Source organism: Monopterus albus, unplaced genomic scaffold, assembly GCF_001952655.1.
Source record: "Monopterus albus unplaced genomic scaffold, M_albus_1.0 scaffold47.1, whole genome shotgun sequence".
NCBI classification, from domain to species: domain Eukaryota; kingdom Metazoa; phylum Chordata; class Actinopteri; order Synbranchiformes; family Synbranchidae; genus Monopterus; species Monopterus albus.
Genome location: NW_018127927.1, coordinates 317,488 through 333,815, shown reverse-complemented (window position 1 = coordinate 333,815; position 16,328 = coordinate 317,488). Strand labels below are relative to the sequence as shown.

At 40.7% G+C, this 16,328-nt stretch overlaps 2 protein-coding genes across 6 annotated transcripts in view; both read left to right on the top strand.

The window, feature by feature from the left end:
* shpk (sedoheptulokinase) overlaps positions 1–2,085 on the top strand; it is a 4,975-nt gene extending 2,890 nt beyond the window's left edge. Inside the window, 3 exon segments of the mRNA XM_020600572.1 lie at positions 1–69; positions 366–566; positions 1,553–2,085. The exon segment at positions 1–69 is cut by the window's left edge and continues 69 nt beyond it. Coding sequence (XP_020456228.1) covers positions 1–69; positions 366–566; positions 1,553–1,947 — 665 coding nt within the window. The 3' untranslated portion in view covers positions 1,948–2,085.
* trpv1 (transient receptor potential cation channel, subfamily V, member 1) lies at positions 1,565–16,322 on the top strand. Of its 5 annotated transcripts, XM_020600570.1 has the most exons (17): positions 2,093–3,810; positions 5,022–5,258; positions 5,431–5,588; positions 5,683–5,835; positions 5,918–6,055; positions 7,037–7,335; positions 7,746–7,922; positions 8,009–8,164; positions 8,246–8,341; positions 8,451–8,521; positions 10,521–10,686; positions 10,775–10,841; positions 11,084–11,144; positions 11,184–11,457; positions 11,545–11,666; positions 13,294–13,415; positions 13,500–16,322. In XM_020600570.1, exons 2-17 carry the CDS (start codon positions 5,044–5,046, stop codon positions 13,577–13,579), a joined length of 2,355 nt encoding a protein of 784 aa, XP_020456226.1. In that variant the 5' UTR covers positions 2,093–3,810; positions 5,022–5,043; the 3' UTR covers positions 13,580–16,322. The 5 variants fall into 5 exon arrangements, with proteins under 5 accessions (XP_020456225.1, XP_020456226.1, XP_020456224.1 ...); XM_020600569.1 differs by lacking the exon at positions 2,093–3,810 and adding an exon at positions 1,565–1,629 and having other exon boundaries at positions 11,084–11,457; XM_020600568.1 differs by having other exon boundaries at positions 2,093–3,327; positions 11,084–11,457.
* The last annotated feature ends 6 nt before the right edge of the window (positions 16,323–16,328 follow it).

The following is a 16,328-nucleotide window of genomic DNA, read 5'->3' as shown; positions in this document are numbered from 1 at the left end:
CAGTAGGGGCAGCCCTGGGAGACTTCCAGTGCTCTGTTTACTCCTGCATGAGTGTGCGGACAGACGCAGGTGAAACAGGAAGTCTGGGACCACATGTAATGCACTCACTGTATAGAAAAAAAAATCCATTAGCTGCACCATGTAGTCACTTCTTAATGACATGCTGCATCCATTAGACGTGTTCTGCTAATACACTAATGCTTCAATTTATAATAGTTAACTGAAGTTTTTTGTCATGTAAATATGTTCAGAAATGTGATGGAAGTGCATTATAAGATTAAGTGTCATCAGTGTCTCTTGCATGTCATATTTTCTGCTGATATGCTTATGCTCATACGCTTTGTATCCTTTACCTCATTTTTCAGTTCTTAACATAAGCACCTCCGCCCAGCTCACTTTCACCATGCCAGCTGACTTCAGACCTCCAGATTCTCCTCAGACTGCCTCCTCCATCTCCTTCTTTCCTTACTTTGACTCCTTGTACCTGGCGGTGGCAGCTTCGCTCAATGGGGGGAATGTACTAGCCACTTTCGTGGAGATGCTCACTGCCTGGATGAAAGACCTTGGCATGTATTTTTAAAAATCATTTAATCTACTGTACACATGAATTAATGATATTGGAGGAGGTAAATATGCTGTACCTCAGTGGGATCTAATTACAGTGGCAGTAACTACCTTTGTCCAAGCTCAGTTTTTTCTCTTAGCCATGCTGATAGCTCTAGGTATGGCAGTGTCAATCAGTCCATCATTTTAGTCCACACTGACATGTCTGATCAACTACTGGATGGATTGCCACAAAAATTGTTGCATACATTCATGCCTTCTTAGTCACATCATTAGGTTAATGTTTCAGTTTTTTGTAGCAAAATCGAGCATGCTAATTCACTAAACTAAGATGGTGAACATTGTACCCGCTAAACATCAGCATGTTAGCATTGTCCTTGTGAGGATGTTAGTACTTTGCAAAGCACTGCTGTGCCTAAGTACTGTACAGTGTTGCTAGCATGGCTGTAGTCTCTTATCTTCAGATACAATTTGTTATTTATGATATTTCAGGAGGTAGAATGTCACCATTCAAGAACTAAATTAGCCCAGTCAGATACACACCAGACTGATCAGTGCACATTCAGGTGTCTCTAAATACCTGAATCTTGTTAAAATGATAGAAAATTAGGCTTACAATATGACTGTAACAGGATGCTCTATTTCATACCCGAACTGTATTTAGAAATGATGCATGGTGAATAGTTGGGAGGAAAATAAGCAGCAGTGACAGCCCTGAGAGGGCAGTGTTCATTTGAGGATGGAGTGAGTGTCTGTAATTTTCTGCACAGAATTTTCAAAGTACATGTCAAGTTAATTAATCCATAGAGAGCAAATCCACAATGAGCAAAATGGAAAGTGAAACCTTGTTTCTACTGTGCTGACCACAGACAGTGTACATAACAGAACTGATGAAAGCGAAGTGATGGCAAAATGATACATACAGTAGATCCTTTCCATCCAATATGTTTCCTCCAGATGTTTATTTGTTCCTTTCCATCCTTCACAGGTATAGAGCTGAGTGATGCATGCTTGTATGAGAAGCTGATTGGTTGCGCCCTGAACCAGGAAACCAGTGACCTGAGGGTGAGTCCTACTATCCTGGGAGAGAGACACAGCCCTCTCTGCCTTGGTCAGGTAACCAACATCTCCGCCTCCAATCTCTCTCTGGGTAATGTGACCAGGGCACTGTGCCGCGGAGTCCTGGACAACATCACCTCCATGATGTCTGCAGAGTATCTGCAGCAGGCAGGAGTCAACAGGATCGTGGGCAGTGGGAGCGCACTCACTCGCAATGAGGTGCTCAGACAGGAAGTGGAGAAGGCATTTCCTCAGCCGGTGGTATACGGACAGAATGCAGACTCTGCTGTCGGTGTAGCCATGGTCCTCTGTGACCAACTTTGAAAGAGACTTGTAACCAACAAGGGAATCCCTTTATGATTACATGATTGAGACAGGAATCCTGTGGGAAATGAGAGTGTTGCAGTGTGGTGATCTACATTATTTTATTACTGGAGTGGACACACATTCCTGTTATCTTTGATATAACTTTGTCACTTAAACTGTAAACATGATGTATAGTTGATGCCAGAATAAGGAGTGAATTTTCCTGTAATTGGATTAATTGGATCAGCCAGTAGTTTGGCCGTTACTTTGACCTGATGCTCTGAAGTTAACTTGCTTTGGAGCATGTTAGCCCTGCAGCATGAGTTACTATGGTGAGCTAGCTCTAGGAAAAGTCAGCCAGCTTTGTGGAAACCTGGGCTAAACTGAAGATAGACAGCTTACACGCTAATCATGATTGGTAATACAGGTCGCATGGAAAGAGCACCTGTACTCCTTTTCATTCATGCAGCTGTGTAGTCTAGTCTAGATTTTGCATTAGATGATGCCTGATGCTAATCATGGCAAACCGGCATTTTAAATGGAATATTTACAGCAGCAATGCTGTTGATGGCTTCATTTTTTTAATAATAATGAGTGTGTACAGTAATGTTTCTACAAGTAAATACCAGTTGGGACTGGAAAAATAACATGACATCTGTGTTATTAAGGTGCATTCATTGTACTACTCAAGCGGCTTTCTGTTAAAATAGCTACAGTAAATATGCAGATACTTTTCTATTGGTAGTTCACCCCTTGGAGTAATGGGGTTATGGTAAAAAATAAAAATAAAAAAATAAAGCAGTATTAATAAATCATCTCAAACTGTTGAAATATTTTTTAAATGTTGCAGAATTTTTGTTTTTGCAAACCTTTTCTGCTTCTTCAGTTCAGCTTTGACAAAGTCTCCAGGATTCCCGTTTCAAATAGAAAGCACTAAAGGCATTTTAAAAAGTTGAGAATCACCTTAGATGAAGTAGCAACTGGTTACACATGATCACAGACCACATTCTGGCTGCTCTGCCATCTCTGCTAGGCTGATATGTTAGATACTAACCACATCCTGTGCTAACAGTAACCAGTTCACTTTGTTTAGGCCTTTGTGCCCAGTTTGACTGTGAAACAAGGAAGTAATTTTAAGAAAAGAAATTATGAATACAGATCTACAGCTGCACTGGTAGGCAGAGGCTTTGCAAACACACACGGTCACAAGACCACAACAACACTGAAATCATACACGCACAGTCACAGGACCATAGCAACACAAAAATCACACACCCGTTAAAGTGAAAGAGGCAGATGAGACACAGCAACTTGATGAACTAAAAAAAAAGAAGAAATATTTTACCCAAGTGACAAAAGAAAAAAAAAAGTGAGCAAGAAAGAAGTATTTCAGAAGGGGTAAGTTTCTTTTAGATTTTTGTTTTCATGAAGACAGGATATTATATTTTTTGTGGTGACACAACCTTCTTTCTAGCTAAGTGCTTCAGAAGATTATACTGTGTTGTTGCTGAGTGGTAGCTCCTCAGCTCCTCTATGAAGACCTCATTTGTATGTCTGATAATATACTTACTGATAGTGACTGCACTACATACATGGGGTTTTCTACTGTCATTACGTGAGCAGACATGGTCAATACAGCATCCTCTTAAGCACTCAGGATTCCAGTAATGTGCTCTGATATGCTCTAGGGCGGGTCACTCTGTCTCCTTCTGGCTTGCTCCTGTTTATCTCATCTATGCCACATTTAGCATCTTAAGATGCAGCACAATGGGATTCAGATACACTGATCTCTACCAGATGCATTGCTGCGTACTGCTTTGTTTTTGACTTGGTCAGATTTTGAATCCATTAAGCAATCTTGAAGAGGAAGATTTACTTGTGGTGAGTCAAATGATCTGTTATGGTTTTATTTAGTTTCAAAGTATTAGATTGCTTCAGGTCATGAAGAATATGTCCAACATCTTTAGTATTATAAGCAAAATCCTCAGTGTTTGAATGTAGTTTTTCTATTTTTTCACATTTTTTAATTGTGTTTGTACGTTTGAACACATCTATGCAGCCTTGAAAACCAAGGCTTGCATTTCAGTATATCAGGAATCAATCGATCCATAAATAATACAGCAGGACATGATACATTGGTGTTTAGGATAACAAAAAATGGTTTGTGTCAGTGGGAACTTTTCAAGTCCTTATGCCGAATACTGTAGCTCATGTTTTGTCCATGAAAGTAAATGTTTAGCATGGTATGACTAATAGTTTTCTTGTCTTTTTGTGTTATTGTGTTGTCCTTGTGATGATCTTGGAGTCTGGAGACTTTCCTGTGAGTCACTGATTCCCCTTTTTTCTGACTGAAAAGGGGAACATGAAGCTTTAAAAAATTAGTGTTGATTTTCATTATCCTTCCTTTGCATTAAACTGTCATTTCACTGTGATCAGCTGAACCTTGTAGGGTTTCACTTCATTTTCCAGATTAACTGTAAATGATTTCATTATTCTAGAAAGAAGTGGCTACCACATTCAGGGCTGTGTCTGATGCTGTTATGAAACTCATCTTCAAAATATGCTCCTTTGTTAGTAACAGAGGGTGAAGCATCGCGTCTGATAATATGCCTGTGCCTTTAAAAGCCAATGAGGTGAACCCCTGGTAAACTTGTTTCAGAGCTGATCAAATACGCTCTAAGGGATGTTAAAGAGCTAACACAATACTTAGTCCTGTATTGTTTACAGTAGTGGCTCTCAAATGCTTTTGGCTCATGTCCCATTAAAACAGTGTAACATGTACATATGTGTGACCAACTGACAGAGTTGTGAAATGTTCAGTGTAATTTTTGCCTCAGGTTGTTTGGAATAAAATATTTTGTGATGCACAAATTAGTGTTTTTAACATCCTTTTATTAATTGGGTGTATCCTAACAGACAGAAAATACAGTTTTCCACACTAAAGAAGATTAAATTGGTCACCATTTTAAATGGAAATCTGTTTGGTGGTGGATTAGTTTTCTTCAGCTAATTCACCTAGCTGTGGAAGTAACTTAACAAGATCTGTTGGTTGTTGCATGAATCATATACACTTGTGCCATATCATCATGCAGACCCCTGGAGCGAGAGGCCAAGATGGAGATGTCAGAGATGTTTGGATTCCGCCTGGAGACAGACGACAGGACAGAGGAGGAGAAATTGCGACAAAAAAAGAAGAAAGAGAAGAAAGATGCCTTGGTCTGTGCTTTGAGTTTGGATATGGAGGCCCCAAAGGCTCCCATGGACACTGATTACCAGGAGGAAATGGAGAAGCCCAAGCCTCAACTCAGAATAGATCTCGGATTTGACAAGTGAGCTTCTCCATGCAATGATAATATGATGATTTAAAATCCTCATTATATCCCAGGCGCTGTGTATTATCCAACCCCAGAGTGCTGATTTACATGGTGTGGAGCTGCTTGACCTTTGCACTCATGAATGTTTGTAACCCTGCTGTCTGTGAAATATACATGTCGTTTGCAGAAAGATTCGAGGTGAGGAGCAGAACATTAAGAAGAGAGAGAGCCAGACATTTAACATCAATAAAATGTTTGAAGCAGTGGCCAACAGGGATGTCAGAAGCCTGGATGGCCTGGAGCAGTACCTGCACCAAAACATGAAGAAACTCTCTGACTCCTTGTGTGAGTGTGAGAGGCCCCACAATGCAGTAGTTGCCCCAAAGTGTGAGCTGATGACCTGTGTGTTAACTCCCTGAATGTTTGGTTATGCCTGCAGATAGGTCCTATGGGAAAACTGCCCTGATGAAGGCTCTACTCCACCTCAAAGATGGCAAGAACGAGACTGTGGAGGTGTTAATCGGCATCTCAGAGAGGCTGGGTGACATCAGAGAGTTTGTGAATGCAGCCTACACCGACAGCTATTACAAAGGTAAATTAGTTTGTGATTTTGGGAGCTTGAATTTAACATAATCCGCTCTCATGTGACCCCACTCTGTCTACATTTATGACAGGCCAAACAGCTCTCCATATAGCCATTGAGAGGAGGAGTCTTCCCTATGTGCAGCTGCTGGTCAGTAAAGGAGCAGATGTCCACGCCAAAGCCTGTGGGAAATTCTTCCAGCCACATGATGGACCCAGTTTTTACTTTGGTGAGTACATGCTGTTGAAGAGAGGAGCAGCCTTCTTTGGAGCCTCACACACTGGCCATCAACTGAGATGTATCACTCAGTATGAGATAGTTTTTGGCAAATTAAAATAAGAACAGCTAAAATCAATGCAGCAGAAGCAGAGATATCCTGAACTTTAGTCCTTGGTATGGTTCTCCAAAAGCAGGACCTTGCATTTTTCATAATGCAACTCAGTAGTCTCTCATTGAACCCTACCTTCCTCCTAAAGGTCCTCTTCCTTCAAATCTGAAACTCCTATTTTATAAGACAGATTTTCAGAAACTTCTCAAAGATTCCTCCAGAGACACAGGCATGGTACTGTGGTTAATGTCAAGATGTGTAAACAAAATGTCATTGATGCCATACCCCCTTAAAGTATGCATCATGTTTAGAGTGTATTGCAGTTGTTCTTTTATTGGCAAATTGCTCTCTTTTAATGTATATCATCACCTCCAGCTATTGACTTGTATTACTATACTGTATGTGTGTCCTTGCACAGTGATTTGTTCAAAAGATAAAAGATAACTGAGGTATCTCTATAAAACCCAGAAAAGCCTCAAATCCAGAACATCAATTCCCAGGAAATGTAGTTAATTTAAAGATAACCGGGAAACCTGGTTCTTAGAAAAGACACTTGGTTGTGCACACAACACAGCACAAACAATACAGGGAGTTGCTCAGCAGAGCAGATGGTTTATGTGGAACTAGTAGTCAAAAGCTCCACAGGGTATATTCAACCTTTGGGGTAAATGCCTAATATTTCTCTTAAAGAAGACATTAATGTTATTGTTACATCTTTAAACATTTATGTAAAGATAGTAGGAATTTGTCTGTCTCACTGCCCTGCTGTCAGGATCAGGCTTGTACCTTTATGAATGTAGACATGGCAAGCACTATAACAGCAACAAAAACCGTACAAGAAGATCAGCCACTGAAAGAACTCCCTCTCTGTGTTGCTATCAGGTGAGCTGCCTTTGTCTCTGGCAGCCTGCACCAACCAGCCCAACATCGTGGACTTCCTTATGGAGAATGAGTACCAGCAAGCAGACGCAAAGCTGAGAGACTCTCATGGCAACATGGTGCTGCATGCTCTGGTGATGGTGGCTGACAACTCCAAAGATAACACAGAGTTCATCACCAAAATGTATGACCGCATCCTTAAGACCAATGCCCGACTGCATTCGAAGCTGAAGCTGGAGGACATCGAGAACCAAAATGGGCTAACGCCTCTCAAAATGGCTGCCAAGACAGGCAAGATAGGGGTCAGTACAGACACAGCTAAAGTGAAACATACAGGGCCTGGTGGCAACAATGTAACTGGGGCCCTCATGCTCCACTGAGTTCAGGTCTGTTATTAATTTTTCATTTTCTTATGCTTGGGCACTTGTGAAAATTACATAAGATTTTAAAAAATGTAGCTTTTAGGTCCTAAGATGTTCCCCAGTGCAAACGCATCACTCACCCTGTGGGTAATTCAGGCTGATAAACAGTTAATGTTTCTAAGGTGAATTAATAATCTATTTAACGGAAACTGTGGCCCCTTGAAGACATGAAGTCATTCAGGATGCTTCTTCACTTCTGATGCCTATTGACAAGTCTGCAGTTTCAACCTTGATGTTGAAATACCTGAGGGACACTGAACCTTCTTGCTTTCCTTCTCATTTGTCTGCAGATATTTGCACACATCCTGAAACGGGAGTTTCAAGAGGCTCACAACAAGCATTTGTCTCGTAAATTCACTGAATGGGTTTACGGGCCTATTCACTGCTTCCTGTACGACCTGGCCTCTGTGGACTCGTACGAGGAGAACTCCGTTGTGGAGATACTGATCTACGGCAGTGACATTCCTGTGAGTCCCAACATTACGAGTCTGGACAGAGCAGCTGCTGTCGTTATTCTGTACTCAAACATCTGTCTGCTCCTGTGCCCTCTCAGAACCGTCACGAGATGCTCCAGATGGAGCCTCTGAGCCGACTGCTGGAAGAAAAGTGGAAGAAGTTTGCAGGTCGAATGTTTTTCTTAAATTTACTGAGCTACTTCCTTTACCTGGTCATCTTCACCACTGTGTCTTACAATAGGAAGAATGGAGAGGTGAGCTGGCTGCTACAAAGTGTGTGTCTAATCTGTCTAGCCATCCCGTACTTGTACTTATGCGTGTTCTCTGCCCCACAGTTGCCGTTTCCCCTCGAGCACACCACAGTGGATTACCTGTATGTCTCAGGCCAGCTAGTGACAGCACTGGCAAACTGCTATTTCTTTATTATAGGGGTACGTAGGCACTCTGATGCTTTAAATTAATAACCACTGCCTCATATCTCTGCTGTGTTCCAGTCATATGATACTGTATATCACAAACCTTATAGATCTAAATCTCTAGATCATAGACATGAAGAGGAAGCGCCCAAAGTTGCAGACCTTGCTGATTGATGGCTACTATGAGATTCTTTTGTAAGTAGCAAATCTTATTTCTCAGACTTGGTCAAAGCTAAATGTGCCCCGTGGAGTTTTCTCATAAACAAAGGAGTTGTGTTTTTCACCAAAAGACTTTATGTGTCCAGCATTTGGAAAGCTTTTCCTAGATCGTGCACCATTTATATCCATGTTTGCTAACTAGCTCTTCTTCATCACTGCCTTTGTTGTGTTTCAGTGGCAGGAACATATATTATGGCATCAAGTGCTCACATGTGTACATGTTCTCAAAAATGAAAGCAGGGCCAGCTCATAAAAACACTGCTCCATAGCAGTCAAAAACTTCCTGAGGTGCCCTTAAACTTCACTCTATTGTAATGTCACTGAGAATAGTGTGTGCGGTGGAAAAAAGTAATTCAACACCAAAATGAAACACTGTGTTTCACTGCACTCCTGTTGACACTTTCTGTTTCACCTGGGTGGGGTCTGTTGCATCTTGACCACGCTCAACTGTGATGACACATCCTATCGTGCGCTTCTACATCACTGCTGTCAAGTGAAAATTTAAACCACCGGGTGTTGACAATAAAATTTTCTGAGGGTCTTAATTTGCTCTTTGAAAATATTAAGTTGGGGTTTCAGGAGCAACTTTTTAAATGTTGCTGGGAAAGATATCATCAGTGTACATACAGTAGTTATTATGAGACTGATGTTTTCAGGGATTAAACCGAAAAACAGGGTAGAATTTTACATCTAAGGACAGATTTACATGAGCTCCTATGAAAAGTTTTCAAACCCTAAGAAGTTTTTAAGAATTATATAATTATATTTTGATTCTTTAATAGTTTCACAACATTCAAATTGAACAATGGGAACATTCACACAGTACATACAGTTGAAGTCAGATGTTTACATACACCTTAGCCAAATGCATTTAAACTCAGTTTTTCACAGCTCCTCACATTTAATCCTATAAACGTTCCCTGTTTCCTGTCAGTTAGGATCACTGCTTTATTTTAAGAATGTGAAACCTCAGAATAATATTAGAGAAAAAGATTTATTTAAGCTTTTATTTCTTGTGTCATGCATAAAGTACATGTCCTAACTGACTTGCTAAAATGAGAGTTTGTTAACATGACATCTGTTTTAATGACTTCAACTGGATGTCTGTGTTCTTTGAAGAAACTAACTTAACAGTGACAGCAGCCACAGTGAGGTCAGACTGACTTTACCTGCTGGTACCAGGATCAATGTTGTTGCCTGCAGGGTGTTTATTTATCTTGGCTCATGAGCTGCTTTCATATGCTATTATGTGTAATTTTTCAACTTGGGTTTGGATTCCCAAACACTGCCTGCAGATCATCTCAGGCTGTGTCCTGTAAGTAGGCTACAGATAGTGCGTCCTGACTCTCGCCAACACTGTTTGACCATAGTCATATTTATAGCCATATACTGAGGACTAGTATTTATCTTATTTAAAAATAATCTTCATGATATGCAATACATTTTTCAGAGTGAATTCCAACAGATCAGTTGTGGATTTAAGAGTCAGTTTTAAGTTAGCGTGGCCATTAAAATACATTTGGGTATCTTGTCTTGTGCTTCCCAGCCTGAATGCTTGTAAGGTAAATTGCAAATGTGCCTGCAAATGTGTCGAACAGGTAGTCTGAGCAGGTGTTATTGTTACCGCTATTTCAAAACGAGCACCAAAATTGCACTGCACTGCCTAACTAGCATACACATGGCCTCAACTGTGCCTCTCCTCCAACCTTAGCCTAAGCCCATTCACTCATAGCAGGAAAATACCAAACACACCAATGCACAAAAAAGATGTGCACCCAAGGAAAATTGCATAACTACTGCCAAAAGCGTGATGCAGAAATTGTACTGGCTCCCACTCCCAGGAGTGTTTATTGAACAGCACATATCATTTACTGTACATGGAAACAGCTTTAAAACATCTGAGGATGATTTATTACTTTAAAATGTGTCTTTTTTTTAGACAGTCACAAAGCTGTGGTTTCTCTGCTGTTTGTAGTTTTGTGCAGGGCATCCTGTTCCTGGTCTCGGCTGGGTTATACCTATGTGGGCAGCAGGAGTACATCAGCTTCCTGGTGCTGTGTCTTGCTCTCAGCTGGGTGAACCTGCTCTACTACTCCAGGGGCTCCAGACATATGGGCATCTACAGTGTCATGATACAGAAGGTAGTCCACGCCACACACGAAACACACAATGCCACACACAACAGCCAGTTTCATCTCTGACACCTTTTGTCTCTTTTCTTCTTTGTAGATGATCCTTGGTGATATTATACGCTTTCTTTTTGTCTACAGCGTCTTCCTCCTTGGATTTTCAGCAGGTACTTTTTTTTTCCTCCGAAAATGAAGATAATTGTTCAAAACATCTGATACTCTTAAAATTCTTTCTGACTCACATTATATCAAGTCTTTTTACTGCGGTTTTATTGATTTGAAAAGTAGTACCACCCTACATTTTGTAAATATATTACTTTCCACAACAATTAAAAGACCTATGGTGATAAAATTGTGTTCCATGAACTGAAGCTGTACTGTCTGTGATTCTTCTGATCTCCTGTGACAGCGGTGGTCACCCTGCTAATAGAGCCTCCCATGAAAAACACCTCTGACAGTGCAAATGAGGGGCCTCCCATGAAAAACACCTCTGACCTTGCAAATAAGAGGCGTAGTATGTTTGTTACCGTTGACCCTGGGGAGCAGTGTGTAAAACCCACCTACAGAAACATCTCCTACACCACGCTGGAGCTCTTCAAGTTCACTATCGGCATGGGCGACATGGAGTTCACTGAGGGCTACCAGTACAAGGGGGTCTTCTACCTGCTCCTCATTGGCTACATCATACTCACCTACATCCTGCTGCTGAACATGCTCATTGCCCTCATGAACCGCACTGTGGAAAAGACCACCATGGAGAGCGCCAGCATCTGGAAGCTGCAGGTGAGACATGTGATAAGGGGGTAGTTATATTCCTAAACTTCTTCATGCTCCTTTTCTGTCACATTAAAGTTCTGTCACTGATTTCAGAGGGCCGTCACTATCCTGGACATGGAGAAAAGGCTGCCTTTCTGCCTGAGAAAGAGGCTTCGCTGTGGTGTGGAGAAAAACCTGGGCACCGCAGAAGGAGATGACCGTCGCTGGTGTTTCAGGTTTATTTTGTTCAGTTTAGATGAACATACAGTCGGTGACTGGCATGTTTTAAAAAGGTTCTGTCAATAGCTGCATGGACAATATTTCAGACACAGACAGTGGTTCCTGCACAAAATATTTAATGGGTGGCAGATGGGGCCAGTGAAAATTTTGCAATGGCACACTAAAATGGCTATACAGCATAAAGGAATTTTAAGATAAGCTAATAGAAAGGTTAAGGTACTATATTTTAGTCTAAGACAAATTGCATATACTGTTTAAAATCATGAATTATTAATTGCCACCCCTTGGGGGCACCATTGGACATAGATGTAAATAGATGCTCATTTTCATAATGCCCCATCACAAATAAGACTCTGAACGTCCCATTGCTGTGTCCTAATGAATTTGGGTTCAGGACATTCCATGTAAGTTGCATGAGCTGTTGCAATAAGCCTCTGTCCATAAATTCATGGTCCCCAGATTATGAATCCTAATGACTTGGGTGATCACCTGACTTTTCCTCTAGCACCATCATGAGTTTGATATTTGTGGGTTTGAGTTAGACTGTTGTAGACTTCCATGAACTTTAGAGCAGAAATTATGTTCCCTTCAGGATGATTTGCAATAACTAAATTTTTTTTTACTCATCTAGTAATCAGCAAATGTCAGCCTGCTAACCACCTGAACTAAGATTGTGGACACTCTAAGCATGATACCTGTTTAATATCAGCATGTTGTGATCGTAATTACTAGCCATCCCTGGTAAGCTGGTGGTTAAGGCGCAGCGCTCTCGCCGCGGCGCCCCGGGTTCGACTCAGGGTTGCGTCAGGAAGGACATCCGGCATAAAATACATGCCATATGTCAACATGCCAGTCGTCAGTGTGACGAGTCATTACTAGCGTGTTAGCATGCATACATTAGCATTCAGCTCAAAGCAAAGTTGTGCCTAGGGATGGCCTCAGAACTGCTAGCATGACTGTTTTCTTGTTATATTTGACACTGTCTGGTAGAGGGGCTTTGTGTCAGAGTCTAGATTTTTTTTAATGCTAATCAGCTGATATGATCATGCATATTAGTGCTATACTGCATGTTTTCTGGGGCTGTAGGGTAAAATATAATAAAGCAACCTTAAGTAATCTGCAGTGTGCACTGTACCTGCCAGATACTAAAATGAGACAACAGTGCAGAGAGATTATATATCTGCATGTGTCCATAAGTATCAGGTGGGTTTGTATCAGGTTTCTTGCAGGGTGCTGTCAGAGGTCTTGCACTGGAACTGACATCAGAATTAAGGTTTTGGCTGCTGTGGTCAGTATTCAGATTAGGGTGTGAGGCATGGTCTGCTATGTTACAGTGCTTCTTGCCCTTTTTACAAGTTACTGTATCTCTCAGCTTTTTTCCATTAAAAAGTAAAAGTCCCTTTCATCAAAACTATTCAACCTCTACAGGCTGATCCCCTGAGCTGTAAAAGATTTGATGATAATAAAGCAGGTTTAGGCTTAAAGATTTAACCAAAGATGCAGCCATGTGAGCAGGATTGATTGATGTGCAGCACACTGTTCTTCACTAATTCGCCTCCTCTGAGAGCTGATTGATGTGTCACACAGCAGACAGTAATTTGAGTACGTGTCCTCTTGTTTTAGAGTGGAGGAAGTCAACTGGAACAAATGGAATACCAACCTGGGCAAAATCAATGAGGATCCCGGTTGCTGCGATCGTGTCCAACAGCCTTCATCACACACCTCGCTGAACAGCACAAACCGAGGTGTGGAAGCATGGAAGCAGACTTAAAGTTTCTGGAATGAGTGAGAGTATTTCTCTGTGACAGAAATTCTTCCCTTTTCCACAGGGAGGAGCTGGAGAGGCTTAGTCGCGCGGCAGACACATCAGTCCACAGAGATGGTTCCTCTGAGCACAACACCAGTCTAAAGAGTGCCTCACTTGGGTTGTACAGCTCGGCTGACCTGAGCAATGAGGCATTCAGACTGAAAGACTGTATTCATTTTCAGTTACCCAATAAATTTAACTGCCAAATGGTTAAACTGTCATTCTGACTGATACTCCAGTGTCTGGTTGATTTTAAATGTAGTCTCTGAGGCAGTACATGACTGATATGAACAGTGATGAGAAAGCTATTGTAAACAGTTGTCCATATGACTGACATAATGGTGTGTACAAAAAAAACAAAAAAGTTATTAATGCTGAATGCTGCAACAAGTGCTGCTTAAATACCAAAGAAATCATGCATTTCAAATACTTTAAACTGTTATAGGCTCCTGTAAATGCTGTTTCTGCCACAGGAAGCTCATCTTCTCCGCACAAAGGCTGCAACCTAAGGCAACTCTGTCAATGCTCACAACTCTTTATGGAGCAGTACTGATCACAGAGGTGGTGATTTTGCCCTCCTATTGAGTTTGACTCAGCCAGACAAGCTAAATCTACTGCAGCCAGATAGTCCCGCAGATTTCACAGCTTGCTTTGTCTACTCAGCTTCCTTTTTCTCCTTGGCAAATGCAGGCTCATAAAAATGGCATGAAAACACAGCAATTGGTGCAACAATCACCACCTTCGACACCAGCTGTCGCAGTTACAAATTATATGTGGCTTAGACAATCCTTGTGGACTATTCAGCCACTTGTTAGACTGATTATGTAAGAAATGTGTGTGATAGTACCGTACCTTAACAGTCAGGCAGTACTTACTGTATCTAAGCTCATGTGAAAGGAGACACCTGCTATCAGATTGGACAAATAAATGAATGTTCAGATCATCCAGACTCATTTCAAAGCATAAATTAGAATTTTATTTTATTATTACAATATTACAAAAAGAGTGGCACAACTCTCACACTCTTGCCTCTTATCTGTCAAAGATGACACAAAAGAAAGGCTTATGATCATCTTCTGTTTCACAGCAATAGTACAAGGAAAAAAGATGAAAATAAAACTTAAATAACAAGCAAATCAAATATTATAAATAGTCACAACTGCAAATTGAAGCTTTGAAACTTGGGAAAATGTTACAACTCCATAACTACACATAGCTAAAATATATAATTACAAAATATTACTCCTTTTCTTGCTTTCCATAATAAAGAATTCTCATCTACCCAACAAAATGTCATTAAAGTAAAAAGACCAGAGAAAAATGCTGTGTGTTTTCTTACCATCTTTTTTCTCCTTGTTTGGAGTTTTCATGAAAACCATGCTCATTTTCAAAGGAAAGTCCAAGGACCAAACACTTAAGGCTTTTTAAGGGCTGTCAGGGAATTAGGTGAACAAAATATGGGCGTCATTGTCTCTCTCTCTACACACACACACACACACACACACACGTACAATCTCTCTCCCCCTCACACACACAGCTGTACCCACATCAGCAGGCAACATTCACACACAGTCATTGAACTTTAAAGTTACAGTAGTCTAGTAGGTAAGCCAGTGTACAATAAAATAAACAATGCATTTGCAGATTTACTTTAAACTCGAGTCAGTTTCGTTTATCTTCAAGGAATCTTGCAAGTGATCAATTTGTCTGTTCACATTGGAGTCGGCAGCGGCTACACAAACCTTTAGTCACTGACGTTCCTGCTGTCAGGATCAAAACTCTGGTTAGATTCTACATAACATTAGTAACACTACTACTCCATGTGATCCAGATTTTTCCTCATCACTAATTTCTCCCCTTCAACACCTGCAAAACAAATGATCTCAACATTAATGTAATGCATGTGTCATGGTTACAAAACCAGAAGAGGCAAACAAAAATAAAATGGTACATCCTCATAACAGTGTATCCTTGTGAACCTGATTCTGACTAGTTTAAGGTATGACAGTTAAGCTTCCTTAACTTCTGCACTTAATATATTTTACACAATCTTTTTGCATCCTGGCACTGAATTAACACCTGACTTAACTGCATTTTAAGCAGAACAGAGCTTCACATTTTAAAAATTTTCTCCCTACTGGATTTTATAATGTACGATCTGAATACAATGCTTCCCTAAATCGTTATATTTAAAAAGAAGAAAACTGCTGTGTACATGTACTTACCACAAATTTTCCAGCTGGACTTTGTAGTCTCCATTGTCTGGTGACTTAGCACTGAAACAGGATCACTACTATTTTCTGCCCTTAATGGATTGTTTAATCTTGAACTAGCAATAAGATTTATGTCAACAAATTCCTGATACAACCCTGTAAAAACATCACTAGATTTCTGTTTTTCCTCTTTCTTACACGCATATGAAAAACTTTACCATCAGGTCTGAAGTAGAAACAACACAGGATTTGTTGAGATCTACACACACAGAAGCGTATGAGGTAAAGTGACACACAGTACACACATGAACACACACACATGAACACACACACATGAACACACACACACACACACACACACACACACACACACACACGAGTTTCCTAAAGTGCCAGGTATAAGCACTAATTAACAAAAATAAAAGCAGGAATTGATCACTTGCAAGATTTATTTTAAAAAAATTACTGTTCTTCATTACATAAATGAATTTACCCTCCATTTGTTTAAGCTTTCAGTTTAGTTTTACTCATGAGTTTCCTTTCTTAAGACTAAACAAAGGGGTTTGAGAACTGCTGTGTAGACAAGGCCATAGCTTATCTGTACCCTGGGTGCTGGATGAGAGCGGGTCTGCCCTCCC

What these genes read in the sequence shown, in the direction of transcription:
- trpv1 (XM_020600569.1), top strand. Translation starts at nt 5,044, where the DNA reads ATGGAGATGTCAGAGATGTTTGGATTCCGCCTGGAGACAGACGACAGG. An exon ending in TGGACCCAGTTTTTACTTTG is followed by an intron (nt 6,056 to 7,036) that starts GTGAGTACATGC and finishes TGTTGCTATCAG; the next exon opens with GTGAGCTGCCTTTGTCTCTG. An exon ending in GACCGTCGCTGGTGTTTCAG is followed by an intron (nt 11,667 to 13,293) that starts GTTTATTTTGTT and finishes CTCTTGTTTTAG; the next exon opens with AGTGGAGGAAGTCAACTGGA.